The 15,751-nt window shown below is 37.8% G+C and overlaps 1 protein-coding gene across 5 annotated transcripts in view; it reads right to left on the bottom strand.

The window, feature by feature from the left end:
• The window catches only part of slc4a2b (solute carrier family 4 member 2b), a 46,540-nt gene that overhangs the window by 15,919 nt on the left and 14,870 nt on the right, over window positions 1–15,751 (bottom strand). For all 5 annotated transcript variants that reach the window (XM_036560655.1, XM_036560659.1, XM_036560657.1 and 2 more), the window contains 5 exons: window positions 14,305–14,464; window positions 9,236–9,456; window positions 8,924–9,027; window positions 6,561–6,757; window positions 1,680–1,816 (listed from right to left, as the gene is read on the bottom strand). In XM_036560655.1, the coding sequence (XP_036416548.1) occupies window positions 1,680–1,816; window positions 6,561–6,757; window positions 8,924–9,027; window positions 9,236–9,456; window positions 14,305–14,464 (819 nt within the window). The remainder of the gene's footprint in view (window positions 1–1,679; window positions 1,817–6,560; window positions 6,758–8,923; window positions 9,028–9,235; window positions 9,457–14,304; window positions 14,465–15,751) is intronic.

Raw genomic sequence — 15,751 nt, 5'->3', positions numbered from 1 at the left:
AGACTGCTGCACTGAATGTGTCTGATTCTAATGTGTTCATTTCTACATAAATGAAATATATTACATCATCATAATTACTGTATTTCAGTTTATTTACTCCGGCAGTAACTGTGTTGATGCAACTGTTTTATTCATGTGGAAATGATGGGTTTTTAAATCAGATAAACTGAAGTAAATGTAGCACCTTTTCAGCCCTAGAATAAGCTTTAAATTAAATAGTTTTCTTCCTAACTGGTTGAGTTTAACACACACACATGCTCTCTAAAAACACAGCTAAACCACTGACAATGCTAATCCATGGTGTGGTGTATGAGGAATTAATTTAAAAGGAAAATTTAATTTTTTCTAAATTGCATAATTGTAAACCTGCATAATTCAATGGTTAAGATGTAAACAAAAGTCATTCAGAGTGGTTTGGTGTGAAATGCTATGTTCTAGAGAAACATACAATGTCACAGTTCACAGTACAGATGACAGGAACCAGACATCCACCTCTAAAAACTCCCTCACAAAAAGTTATTATATGAAATGCTTATTAATATGCTGCCTGATGTCTGAGGTTCACTGGTGGTTTGGATAGTAAATAAAATGGCTATATTTATGCTGTACACATTGTGATCGCTTGTCCCTATCACCACCACTGTAAAGACATCTCTAAATAAACCATTTCACATAAAACCACTCTGAATGACGTTGTTTACATCTCAACCACTGGATTATGCAGACATTTAGAAAATCAATAAAATCCCTACCCCCAGTACAGAAATTAGTTCTGACCTTCTGCTGTTGGGTGACTCTCCTGGAGAAGTCTAACAGCACCATGCTGAAAGAGAGAGCGCCATGGGCTACCTGAGATTTAGCTGAGTCTGTGGGGTTTATTAATAAAGCATGGCCTCCTCCCTTCAGCCGAGGGGTGGGGTGTCCCGTTACCTGACCAGATCTGCATACCTTTCTCTCAGGTGTGTGAAGGGAATGCATCATTAATTCATTTCTAATCTATTCCCCTTGGCTTCAGAATAATGAATAGATTTTCCAAAACAAAATCAGGAATGTGGGGACTGTTCTGGGATCAGCAAAAGGGATTAAATTCCTTAAACTATTAGTGACCCAAATTGTAGATCTACCCCTCAATTCCTCACTCAACTAAACTCATATATTAGTTTCAGAGCTTGTACCGAATGATTCATAGTACTGATCCATAGTAGATACTGAATAATTCATAGTAGTTCTGAATGATTCATAGTACTTACTGAATGATTCATAGTGGATACTAAAAAATTTATAGTATATAGTGAAAAGTTTATAGTGGATACTGAGTAATTCATAGTAGATAGTGAGTAGTTCATAGTGGATACTGAGTACTTCATAGTACAAAGTGAGTGGTTCATAGTGGATACTGAGTAATTATGTGAAGTATCTTTTTTACATCTCTGAATGTAAAGCTGTGACTGAATGCAAATCAGGAAAGACACCCAAACACTTAATAAATATCAGGCAAGCATGAGAAAAGTATGAAGAAGCTCATTTCAGTATGAATAAATGCTTCAGTGAACTGTGCAAAACAAAAAGTAGCAGATATTTCAGCCCATCATCAGCTTTACCTTAAATCACCTTAACTGGCCTTAAATCACCTCAAAGCATATAAACCAACCTTAAATAATTTTAACTAATGCTCGTACCTCGTGCGGAGTGCGGTCCAGTTTGCGGTTCCGTGTGCTGGGTTCTTTATGGTCTTTACTGATGTGTACAATCTGACCTTTAGTACTTTTCCTGACCAGGTGTCTCCGCACACCTGGAACATCCTCAAACCGGTGACCTGCAATAAATAAAATTTACATTCTTTGTTTTTATATTTTATGTTCCATCACTCCATCATTCCTTCAATCCACTATTTCAATGTTGTCATTCCTTCACTCCATCGAATGAATAAATGAGCGAATGAATAAATGGATGAACATAAGCAAAGGAATTTGAGCAGATGAATATGCATGGATGATTATGAGTAGATAAATATGTGGACGAATATGAGCAGGAGGCGAAGAAGGAAGAAAGGAAGGGGTATGAGTGGATGAAAATGATCATATAAATATGAGCAAATTAATGAGTGGATGAATATGAGCGGATAAATATGAGCAGATGAATATGCACAGATGAGTATGAGTGGATGGATGAGCAGGTAAATATGAGCAGATGAATACGATTGGATGAAAATAAGTGGATGAGTATGAGCGGATGAATATGAGCGAATGAATATGAGAATATAAATATAAGTGAATGAATATAAGTGGATGAATATAAGTGGATGAGTATGAGCGGATGAATATGAGCGGATGAATATGAGCGGATGAATCTAAGTGGATGAATGAGCAGGTGAATATGAGCAGATGAATATTAGCGGAAGAAAATGAGTGGATGAATATGAATGGAAGTTGTGGGACTGAACTGAAGCTGTGATGCTGACTGCTCTGACCGTTCTGACCGCTGTAACATTATTAGTCACTGTTATGTCAGTCCAGTGGGTCGTGAGAGCGCGGTCAGTGTCTTTGTTTGTTGGACAATGCGGCTGCAGAGTCATGTTACAGAACTGTCACTCAGAGAGGACATTCGGGTTTGGAGATTGAGGGAAGGGAATTATGGGTATTAAGTTTAGCTGAGGTAAAAGCAGAGTCTGAAAGAGGGATTTTAACTCTCATTAAGGTAAGAGTCCAGCGGTCAGGAGTTAGGGAACTAGACGTCAGAAAGGATTTGAGGGATTTTCAGAAAACTGAGTCAGATAGTTTTATTAGAGCTGTACTTTAATATATTGAAACATTACTGAGAAATTCTACAGTAAAGCACATAAGCACTGTTTCATTCAGATACCCTTTTTATCATTCCTCTCTCACTATCACTAATATTCATATTTGAAAGATATTAAAGCAGGACTTCTGATCTTAAACTTTGATTATGTGATGTTTCTTCAGTATTTGTTAGCAGAGAAGACAGTTATTGTCTACAGAAGGTTTAGGAATTCACCAGAATATGGTGGAGTACAGAGTTCAGACATTTGTTTGTATGGGAATGTATGACTTGATATGATAAGCTCATTCGCACAATACCTAACTTACTATTTGAACCTTAATGACTATATGACTATTTAGATATTCTGACTCATCCTTACAATGAAAAGTAAACCACTCTGAATTACTTTTTACATCTCAACCACTGAATGATACAGAAAATTTAGAAAAATAAGATGAATTCGCCTGAATTGGGGTTGATGTATGAGGTAGAGCCGATGGGAAGGAAGGAGGAAGAGAGCAGTGAGAGTGATAGAGATCAGGACTGAAAAGAGGATAATTATAAAGGTTAAATCATCAAAAGATCAAAAGAAACTGTAACTTTCAGGTCCACAATGACGCACAACAATAAAAAACACACTCTGACTGAGGAATAAAGATCAGAGGTCTCATCTGAAGAACAGGATCTTCTTAACAGAGACGTCACCTTCCACCTTTCCTGCAAGTAACCATCCCCCACCCCCACCCCCCCGACCTTAATAAGCAGAAGTAGTAGGACATTCAGAGTCCTCCAGGCGGGATCTTCTCTCAGACTGCTGAAGAACAGAATACAGAGAGAACGTTGACGCTGTAGAAGAGTGAACAGTGATATAGAGCTGTAATCAGCACTAAAACACGACGGACTCACACAGAGATCTTAACACAAATCACCCACAACCAGCTCTGAGTGTCTGTGGGAAAACTGCTCTGATACACTTGAACATGCTAAACCGCCTCCGTGGGAACCAGAGTTTATTAAACTGTTTCTGGTAGAGCTGCACCAAGCATTAGATTCTATGGCCGTTTCCAGTTCTTTACTGAAAAATTGGCTGATGGCTGCCTGGCCGATTCTTATTAGCCTTTCATTTTTCTTATCTGAAGCGTAAATAACACGAGGCACGCCAGCACATTTCCAGTAGGAGAGATTTACTGAATCTACTCAATAGACCAGGCAAACACACAGATTGTAATAAATTTTCTAAAGAAAATAAGACATTGAAAGCTGCACTATGTACGTTTTGGGGACCTCTCTGGTGGAAAGATGTACCTGCATGCCACATGAAACAGGCTTGTGCTTCGGATCACCTCCCCTGAGTGAAAGACATATCTTCCAAGAATGTGACTGAATTATCTACTATTGTCCTCATATCTTTATCAGTACAATGTTGATTACTTCTATCAAGCCAGAATATACCTGTACATATAGATTGACGTCTCGTACGTTTTCTATCCATATCTTGTAATGTGGAATATCTATATATCACTATTCTATTCCCATCTCATTTATCTACCTCAGACTCACATATTGCACATATGGAAAAGTGTGCAATTGTACATATCATAGCTTTTATTTCATAACTTATGTCACTGTTGTTTTGTTTTCCCTTTCTTATATATTTTTGTATATTTAAGCACTCTAAGGGGGCTACACACCTATGATTTTCACTCACCTTCACACCTGTGTAAATGTGATGTGATAATAAACGTGATTTGATTTTGGGATCATTTGATTTTTTTTAGCCTGTGTGTGTAATGTTGATATGTAAAAATGTACAATGTGGTCTGAAAAACTCTTAGCTTGCCTGTGACTTCAGGGTTTAAAGGATGACTCACAGCAGCGCACACACATTATATTTTAGCCTGCTTTTATTCTCCTGACTCAGTAATGATACTTCTGTCAGTTTTAACAAAAAAATCTTACATAGTGCAGCTTTAAGAACAGAACAAATAAAATACAAATAGAATTAGAAACTGAATATTATGGCATTTGAATATAATTTGTAGCTGTGAATTTGTGACAAGCATCACAGTAGCAGTGTGATCAAGTTGAGATTTTCAACTTTATGCATATTAATCATGATGCAGTGAAATGAATTCTAAATTCCTTGGATCAGTCATAGAAACGGGGGGTCCGCAGTCTTTACTCTCTAAACTCTCTGCATTATTCCCAAAATTATCACACAGAAAGTGGAAGAGAAACTTATAAACATGTATAGTTGTGGTTTATATTGTAAATAAAGCAGCACCTCAAACAAACATAAGGAGGCATTAGTGACTTCTATATCTTTCAAAGCTTTCAAATATGAATCAGTACAGTGAGGTGAGTGATGTGTTGAACAGTCTGAGATGTTCACTGATGTAAACACAACTCTTTTAAACCTTATATGTTAAACATTAAATTAAATTTTACATTTTATCATGTAACATAATGTTTCCGATGTTTCTGCCATTTTTGAGTAATGCGTGAAGGGTTATTGGTGACTAAAGGTCAGGAAGGATCCACCAGTTGAGTCCTTCGAGTTCTCAAAAGTGAAGGCTGCAGGATTCAACAAAATGGAACAGCCTTCAGTGACGTAGCAGCTGAGAAAAACAGCATTCCTCAGCTTTGAAACGCAACTGTTGACTCACCTGTAACTGTTCTTTCAAATCACAGCGAACCATCACTGTGCACATTTAAATAATGTAATAATGACTCACTGTTCATATTGGTCCTTATTGTTACTTCTCATTCAATTTTTAATGTGAGTATTTTAAATTATAAAACACATCATATTTTATTAATCTCTCAGCTCTGTTATTAAAGTTCTGAGTTTAACCGCGTTTAGAGGAGCTGAAGATCACAGTAAGATTAAACTGTTTAATATCAGAGGCCACGCACTCTCAGAGTGATGGACACAGTAAGATTTAAAAAGTCAGTTTAAAAGATTCAGCCAGTAAAGCAGCCAAAAGTTACACTCGCAGGTCAGCGCGAGGTCAGCTTCAGAAAATAAAAATCCGATTAACGATGAAGTCAAAGAGAACAGATGAGAATAAGCAGAGAGTCGTTACGGAAAATTAGAATAATTCCACTGAGATAAAAAGATACACGAACTCTGCCAGTCAAACGTCTGGACACACTGGACTGAGAGCTTCAGTTTTCTTAAAGGCATACTGATCCAAAGGCTTCTCTTGAAAACTTTCAAAGCTCAATACTCAATAATATCAATACTCAGATTTATGAATTTATGTCCCAAACAAAAACAATATGTTTTTTTAATGAGTAATTGTCTGTATGTTTCTCATTAAACATGAATTTGCAGAATATCTGTCTTGTTAATACTGTGACGAAGGAGGGGGTGGAGTCTTTTTTTGGTTGAAGGCCAATATTTCTGACTGGAGTAATTCCATATGAACTACGTCATAGTTTGGGTATCTTCATTATAGTAAAAAAAATAAAAACGGGACCTGCCGAAATGTTTGAGTTAGTTCCACTGATCAACATCAACAATTTCAGTTGATAATGTGTAAAATGTCTGGCTTGTATCTTTATTTACAAGTATGATATAGAAACTTTAATAGCAGACAGGGCCTAATTTTTAGCCTAAAATTTTTGTGACTGAAAAACTTTGACAACGTTTTTGTGAAATCTTGTGTTCTGAGTCAGTTCTGAATGCATATTCATATGTATGAGGTAATTGATCATATATATTAGGCAACATCTATAAAAGTGTGATATCTATGAACGTATGTGGGTGAACTCACTCTTGATGCCATCTAAGTCGGCTGAGGCAAGCGTTTGCGCCTCTGTCTCATCGGTAGGGATGCGCTGGTATTTTGCCTGTTCAGTTCCCGTCATGTTCCCGGTTCGGCGGCGCTCCTGGAGGTCGTAATTGCGGCTCGCTGAGGACACGTGGGTCAGTGAACTGGATTCACTGGGGAGAGGGGCCACTTCAGGAGTGCTGCAGTACAAAAAACAAAACAAGAATGTGAAATCACTGAAGGCCTGCTGACTGACCGATTTCACAATTGCTTAAAACTTCTAGGAAATAATGTCACTGTGCTCAATAAGTAGTGTATAAAATTTGAGAATTTTTATGTTCTTTATTTTTTAAATTGCAAGTGTTTTAAAAGTGGGCGTGGCCTTAACTTTTGCTTTAAAAGGGGTGCTACTGAAAAATAGCGCAAAATTCATAATTCATAACTTTTGAACTGTGGATGCTAAGCACATGATTTTCAGGAATTATTATTATTATTAATATGGTGATTTGAGGTCAATTCTGCACAAAAGTCAAGATACATACATAAACATTCAAGCTTCACTTCATTTACAAATCCTGAACTCTGGAGTCCAGAACAGTTAAACAAGTTTAGAATCACTGAATGATTCACTGAACACACAGCATCATTAAATTCAAATCTATCAAAGAGGAGCACTTACCATCACCCCAAACTCGACTCACTTCAAGCTTAACATAAACAAAGAACAGGCGAAAATCGTACGATCCAAAACCGCACAGTAACGTTTCACAGAGCAGAGTTCACACACAGAACACAGGTAACACCAATCAGAGCCAAGAGAAGAAGAAGGAGTATTTAAAAGTAGAAAAAAACAGTTGCCAGTAGTAACGGTCATTAATGAGAAAGTTCTGGATCCCCGCTGACCGCTCAAATAACCCAGACAAAAAACCCACACAGCGTTCTAAATATACACACACTTTACATCCACAACAGCACAGAAACCGCAAAACAGAGAACTCACAGAAAACACAGCACAGAACCTGAAAACTGAAAATTCACAAAAAATGCAGCACAGAACCCAAAAACGGAGAACTCACAGAAAATACACCACAGAACCCCTAAACAGAGAACTCACAGAAAACACAGCATAGAACCCAAAAACAGAGAACTCACAGTGAATGAAGCACAGAAGCCAAAAATAAAAAACTCAGAAAACGCAGCAGAGAACACAAAAACAGAGAACTCACAGAAAACGCAGCGCAGAACCCAAAACATAGAACTCAGCAAATGCAGCACAGAATCTGGAAACAGAGACCTCACAGTGAATACAGCACAGAACCCAAAGACTGAGAAATCAAAGCAAACGCAGCACAAAGCCCAAAACAGAGAATTCACAGCAAATGCAGCACAGAACCCTAAAACAGACAACTCACAGCAAATGATGCACAGAACCCAAAATCAGAGCTAACAGTAAACGTAGCACAGAACCCAAAAACAGAGCTAACAGTAAATGCAGCACAGAGCCCAAAAACAGAGAACTCACAGGAAATGCAGTACTGAACTCAAAAACACAACTAACAGCAAACACAGCACAGAACCCAAAAACAGACGCCTCACAGCAAATGATGCACAGAACCCAAAAACAGAGCTAACAGTAAATGCTGCACAGAACCCAAAAAACAGAACTCACACAGACCACAGCACAGAACCCAAAAACAGTGAGCTTAGCAAACGTACTACTGAATCTGAAAACAGAGAACTTAGTGAATGCAACACAGAACCAGAAAACAGAGAGCTAACAAGTATGGCAGCACAGAACCCATAAACAGTGAATTCAACAAACATAGCACAGAACCCAAAACAGAGAACTCTCAGCAAACACAGGGGGTGGGCTTTGAGGTGGGGTTTAGACAACTAATGGGGTGGGGATTCGAGAATTGTTGAGGTGGAGCTTAGAGAACTGTTGGGGTGGAGTTAGAGAACAGTTGAGGTGTGGCTTAGAGAACTGTTGGGGTGGAGTTAGAGAACAGTTGAGGTGGAGCTTAGAGAACCTGGGGTGGAGTTAGAGAACAGTTGGGATGGGGTTTAGAGAACTGTTGGGGCAGGGTTTAGAGAACTGTTGGGGTGAGGTTAGAGAATTGATGCGCTGCATGTAGCTAAACCTGACATTTCTCACTTCAAAGCTCAAAACCACAATCACAGACTGACGCAATTAATGATGTTAATCTTTCCTAAAATTTCCTTTTTAATTCTCTCTCTCTGGAGTTCCTCTGTCATATGTTTTAGTTGTTTTGAAGAGAATTTATTTTTTATCCCTGAACTCCAGAGTGGCTGAACCACTGTACTGTGTAACCAAGGTCCACTAAAAAAACCTGAATTATACTCACTCTGTGTCGGTGCCGGAAGGAGCTGTGTGGACCTTCTGAGGAAAACTGAAGCTTTCAGAGCCATCCAGAGTGGAGAGGTGCGAGTCATCATCAGAGACAAAGAACTGGAAAAGTGGACACGTAAGGTATACATTACTATAAACAGTACACACAATAACAATAACACTAAACTGTAAGTGTACCGCAGCTGCTTGAACTCAGCAGGTAAATATCAGCTTCACTGAGTATAATCCATCATATTAAGGCATAGCAAATACTGAGGTCAGTCTGTTTGAGTCAGTTTGAGTCCCAACTGAAGGGTCAGTTTGGTACCTGAACAGCCTCTTTTGTGTCCGACTCTGCTGTGTGACCCTCTGTAACTTCATCTTCATCGTCATCCTCCTCTTCCTCAGCCTCCTCCACCACCTCACGCACATCCACACTTGCTCTCCCCTCTTTACTCCTCTTCCTCTTCTTCCCGCTCCTCTTTCTTCTGCCGTCACTGTGGAGCTTGGACAGAGGGTGGCGGATATGGCGTGAGGACTGACGATGGACTGAAAAAAGAAGAGAAGGTAAAGCAACACAGATTAATGAGGATGTTCATGTAATGTTTTAAATTCTGTACTTACATCCATTTTCTTTATTTGATTTTTTTTTACAAATCCTGCCAGAAAAAAACAGCATAGGCCAGCATTACATGGTCACCACTAAAACCAGCATATGTTGCGTTTTGATGCTGGTGTGCTGGCCAGCCAGGATGACCATGCTGGGGTGACCAGCTAAACCAGCACCAGACCAGAATAAGAAAAAAAAAAAAGCTACATATTTTTATATGCACTTTAGTTGCATATTATTCATCGAAATCTTTTGCACATTATTTGTTATTGGTATGAAGACATCTAGCTAGTGCTTTGCTAACAGTCTAATGAGACTCAGTCTAACTGGTTAGGAACTGACTACAAGCTACATTAATAAACACAAATCATGATCAAATAAGGCTTATACAGCAAATATTAACACATTCTTCATTCCTCTTAAGTGTAAATGTTAAGTAGAAAGATTCACTTTAGAACAGATAAACTGACTGTCTTTATTTAAAGCTAATTAGTAATTTACAATTGAGATATTAATAAGATAAATAAAATATACGCCCTCAGGGAATATATAACGCATAAATAAAAGAGTTCTGCTTTATTCACTCTAATTTCTGCTTAATAAAGTAGTAACAAGTAGTCAGTTAATTAGCAGCTACTGACTTAAAATGGGCTTAATAAGAACATTATAATGCCCCGATATGCTGAAGTGGTATCATCTTTATGACAAATACAGTATACGAAGTGGCAATATTAATGTTCTGGTGAGAACATTTATATTACCACTTTTATAAAACTTAATTTTCATTTTTTAAAAAATCACTTGTTCACTTGGTTTAGTAGGCTAGCAGGACTGAGTCCTTCAACTTTCGTAACAAAAAGCATCAGCATAATGTTTCATATTTGGCAAACTGTCTTCTTGTCAACAAATGGATGAAGCTGATCAGTTTGGACTTTTGTGAAACCGAGAACAACAGCGCCACCCAAAGGAAATAAAAAATACGACTCTGCTCATAAAGGCTGATTTTTTGTAGCTCAGAGCTGCAGATTCATAGCCTGTGAAGTGTGTCTTTATATTATACAGAGTGAAACGCCCCATAATTTGGAATCATTTTTAAAGTCCGTGACATTCAGAGTCGAGTTTCAATAGATTTTTTCCACCAACTCACCAACTTTGACTCACCACTCAGAAGGGCTTCATGTCTACATGCACACAATAGACCACTGTAGCCGTGCGTCGTTCTGTAGTCCGCGTTATGCCCAGTTTTGTCCTGTGAACATTCTTCTCTCGAATAACACTGGATCCTCTGAATTACGATGTTTTTAAAGAGCTTGAATGATAATATTGCTACAAGCAAGCTAAAACTACTGCGCAACAATCTGATGTCACTAAGCTACGCGAAACTAAGGCGGGCTGTGGCGGTGTTCTGAAGAGTTGTGCTAACTACCTTATCGAAATGGTCTACCATAGCGCTTACTTACAGGTAAACCCGTAAATAAAACCTCTAGATAGGATAGCCTAAAACTCCTCATCAAAAAATACTACCAGTGTTAAAACTACAAGGCTGAATTAAGCTTCTTTTTTCGCAGCTTCTTGTCTGAATGTTTCCATCCCATCTTAAATGGTGCAGCAGTTGTGATTAACGTTAGCTATCACAAACATTAACAAACAGAACAAAACAATACTGATCTGTTGGTTCTGTGAAACAAAAAAAATAAGTTAATGTTACTCAGCTGTCAAGCGTAAATAGAGAAACCTCTTCATATCATGCCTTTCAACTACCTCTCCCTGAAGCTGAAGTCAGCTTTTTCGACAGCTGCTTGTTCGAATTTTCCGGTTCCACCTTAAATGGCGTAGCGTTTCAGAATGTACCTGCTGCACCACTTAAGGTAGAACGGGAAAATTCTAACAAGAAGCTGGCAAATGTGCTCAGACAATGTCATGAGAAAATGTTACCAGCAGTAAAATAATAACTAGCATATAGCATGCAACAATATTAAGATGAGTCTGTACGGAATTAACCTGGGTGCAGGAAAGTTTATAGAGCTTTTAAAATAAAGCTATGTAGCTACAGAACGAAAAGATCTAGTGTGTTTCAGTGAGTACCAGATGAAAAACAGTTAAGTCCAGGGAAACCTTTCTTTTGTTCTGACGTCTTTTCATCTGCCCTCAGTCTGTACATGGAAATACACTGACAGTGTGCTGGTTTGCGCGGTTTTTAAGGAGGCTAGCTACCACCCCAATTACGTCCATTCAGTGCGCACTAGCATTAGTCTACATGTAACACTATTCATATTTCGACTCCTAATTCAGAAGGTCCAGTGATATTTGAGATAAGACTCAGAGGACAAAATCAGCTTTGCAGCATTTTTGATTATCACAGGATGCGACAGAGGCCATTTTGAAAAACTCCATTCATTCTTCTCATAAAGAAATTCCTTTTAGACCCGGAGCTCCTTATGTGGGCATAAGAGCAAAGTGCCGACTCCAAAATGACGACACGACTACAGTGGTCTATGGTCCAAGAAGGAAAGGAGAGATCAGTGAGGGGTGGAGATTTCAAACTGAAATTGCCTTCAGCTACGTTTACCTTTGTGAGCTAGTTAATCAGCTAGCCATGGAAACTGTTTTTAAAAAGTCTCAATGTAACATATGAATAATTGTTTTATTATCTGGCTGTAAACGTTGGTACGGAGCCTTTATTTTTGTTGTTGTTAACTATGTAGCATTTAGCATGCTAGCTAGCAAAGTAAAAGTCATGAAGTAGTATAAATAGTCATATATGACATATGTAGCAACCTAAAGCCATGTCAAGCGAAAATAATGGTTTTGAAATGTTAAGCATTTTAAAGTATCTAGTTTACTGCTCTGTCCAATCTCAATGTTTTTGGCTCTGTTGCTGAAGTTGACGCTTGTGTTCACTCACCCCTCCGAGAGCTCACTGACAAACCCAGATCCAAAAAGTTGGTACAGTATGTGAAATGCCAGTAAAAAACAGAAATCAGTGATTGGTAAATTCTCTTTGACCGGTATTAAATTTAAAATGGTACAAAACGACAACATTTTGTGTTTTATCTTATGAACTTAATTGTTTTTGTAAATATGCGATCATTCCAAATGTAATGCCTGCAATACGTTCTAAAAAAAGTTTGGACGTGAGCATGTTTACCCTGCTAAAAGGACCTGATGGTTTTGCTTTCTAATGGGAATTGGCTTCTTTGTTTTCCAGTTGGGAAACCCTCGTTTCCTGTAGAACACCTTCAGATCCCATCAGGAAATCATCATTAGTCTACCACTGGTCATCTGTTAAACCATTAGGATCCCTTTACATTGTGATATCAACCCATTAGCACATTGCAAAACCATCAGGAACCAACAAAAAACACTTAATGGTTTGTATGTTTTTTTTCAGCAGGGTACTGCTATATTATATCACCTTTTCTTATAGCGCTTAATAAACGTTTGGGGACTTAAGACACCAACTGATGCCATTCTTTAGTTATACAAGTCTTCAGCTGTGCAACCATACAGTTGCCGTAATTTGAGCTCAATAACGCTACACACATTTTCAGTAGGAGACAGGCAGGCCTGTGTAGTGCACAGTCTCTGATTATGCAGCCATGCTTTTCTAACACATGTAGAATGTGGTTTGGCATTGTCGTGCTGAAATAAGCATGCACATTGGTTGCTCCAGAATGTGTTGAACTTAAATGGTGCTTTCAAAGATGTGTAAGGTACCCACTAGTAGCCCCCCAAAACCATGACAGACCCTGGCTTTGAAACTTTACACTGGTAACAATCTCGATGAGCCTTTTCTCCTTGGCCCAAAAAACACAATGTCCATTATTTCCATAAGCAATCTGAAAGGCTGACTCATCAGACCACCTTGTTTCCACTGTCTTCTACCAGCCATGTAACAGTCTTAACTTGCATTTATGGATGCAGTGACAAACAGTTATTATTAACATTTTTCAAAGTGGTGGTGGTGGTGGTGTCCATCACAGAAGCATGTCAGCTTTTAATGTGGTGATGTCTGAAGGGTTGAAGGTCACAAGCATTTCTTGTAGTTTTCAGCCTTGCCCGTAGCACAGACATTTTTTCCAGATTCAGTGGAATCCTTGCAATGGCTTATTGAGAATCTTTATTTTTAAACTGTTGGATTTTTTTGCTGATGTATTTTTGTCAAAATAATGAGCCTCGAGCCATCCTCGCTCATAAAGGACTTGGCCTTTTCTGGATGCTTCTTTTATACCTAAGCATGAAATTGAAATTGCCCTCATCCCAGCATTTTTAGAAGGCTTCAGCTAATACAATAAAGGAATGGTCTTTAAGCCAGTGTTGTGTATTCTCCCAAGAGGTTAAGATGAGTCCAAGTGGATTTCTACTACAGAATGAAGAAGCAGCGATATTTGAAAACTCCATTGATTTTTCTCATAAAGATAAACAGCTTAAACCCAGAGTTTCTGATATGAGCATAACGCCAACAACAGAATAGTTGAACGCATGACTTCAGAGATAATAAGTAAGTATTATTTCTTTAGTCCTCCCCTTCAGTATTATGACCGTCACTGTATATTAAATATTGATTGACTTTATTGAGAGTTATAGTACTTCTGTAACAAAGTAATAAATATAATATAATTTTTTAAATATTATTTTAACTTTCATGATTTTTCCTCACACTTTGTTAACGCTCAGAGTTTTACTGTTTTACTGAGATTTATTATTTAAATGCTCTAAATGATCTGCTTTCAGGTGTGTATTTTTGTGTGTTGGTTTTTTGTTTGTGTATTAGCGTGTAAACTCACATTCGAAATCCTCCTCGCTATATGAGCGCTGCTGTTCACTCGGCATTCTGGGAGTGGGGCTGAGAATGTTCTGGAATCTCTGAACACTCAGAGTTTTATTGAGATCACCTTCATCCTCCTCTTCCTCCCTGTGTGCTCCTCGACCTGTGGGAGGCGTGGGCTACAACAGAGAACCAAAAAAACACTTTATTAATTAGATTATTTCTTTAATTATTAATCTTTAGACAAGTCTAATACAATTAATATCTAGTACAGTTAAATACAAGTGAAAGGCTTTTAGTTCCTATATATAGTTTAGTAAAAGTTTCTGTGTAGTTTTTTCACCAAAAGTATATAAGACCATTAAAATCGCAGCAGTTATAATAAAAGTAAGCTCTCATCTAAATATTTTTCTATTGTGCTGTTTTTTTAAAAGTTTAGTAAAATATGTGCGGTGTCATTAATTTTACACCAGAGGGCGCCGTAATCAAATGAAACTGTACTGATGTTAAAGGGACATTCCACTCTAAAACTCGAGTTTACTATGTTATTTGTATTTTATAGTGAAGTATTAATTCCCTCAGCCTCACCTGTTTAACAGAATATATGGTTTTCTATTATTTTCATGTTTTTGTCCATCAATGTTCTCTCACTATAACACTTACCATACATTACACAAATACCTCATACAGCTATTGGGACACCCCTCCCCCTTCCATGATAAAGAAATCTACTGATGTAGATTCTAATTAATATTAAATACCATGATATTTTACCTCTTAGCTGTAAAGTTAACTATCTGGCTTACTTCTGCCTAAGCCACAGAGAAAACAGCCTACACTCATGAATCCACCCCAAAGCACTATTAATTTTTCTAAAGTTTCAAGATACTTCATTAAGAAAGTTTTTCTTCAGAAGATCTCACTCTAGAGATACTGCAGGACTGCCCTAGGTGGAGAGTAAGCACATTTACCACATGTGTAGAGATTTTTTAAATTTTTACTTTGGATGGCGTGTCCCTTAAAACTTGCTACTTTGTGACAACAGCCATTGTACAAAGTGCTTGATGTTTCAGAAGGATTAATGTAGATTATTTTCTCTGTGTTAACAAATGCTTTTCTTTTCTTTGCAATCCAATTTAATGTAATATTATTATTTGTAATAATAAAATAATAAACCACTCAAGTTTAAGTCACATTTTGAAGGCCTATTTTACATACCAGCAAAAAATAAAACAGCTGTGCTATTATTTCTAATCCTGAATGAACAAAAGTTACAGCAAGTCTAAATATACATCTGTCTAATCAGGAACCAGGGGGCACAATGTCTACAACACAAATATATACCTACACGTATCTTTTGAGGTTTTACATGCAATGTTGATGATAAAAAAATTGCACCTGTGGTGCACCTGAAAAAAGTTTTTTGCCTCACAAGGCCCTACATGTACCCCTCCACCATGAATGGG

The sequence above is a fragment of the Colossoma macropomum genome, unplaced genomic scaffold (genome assembly GCF_904425465.1).
Source record: "Colossoma macropomum unplaced genomic scaffold, Colossoma_macropomum, whole genome shotgun sequence".
NCBI lineage: Eukaryota > Metazoa > Chordata > Actinopteri > Characiformes > Serrasalmidae > Colossoma > Colossoma macropomum.
Note: the sequence above shows the minus strand (reverse complement) of the source record. Positions and strands in the feature narration are given on the sequence as shown.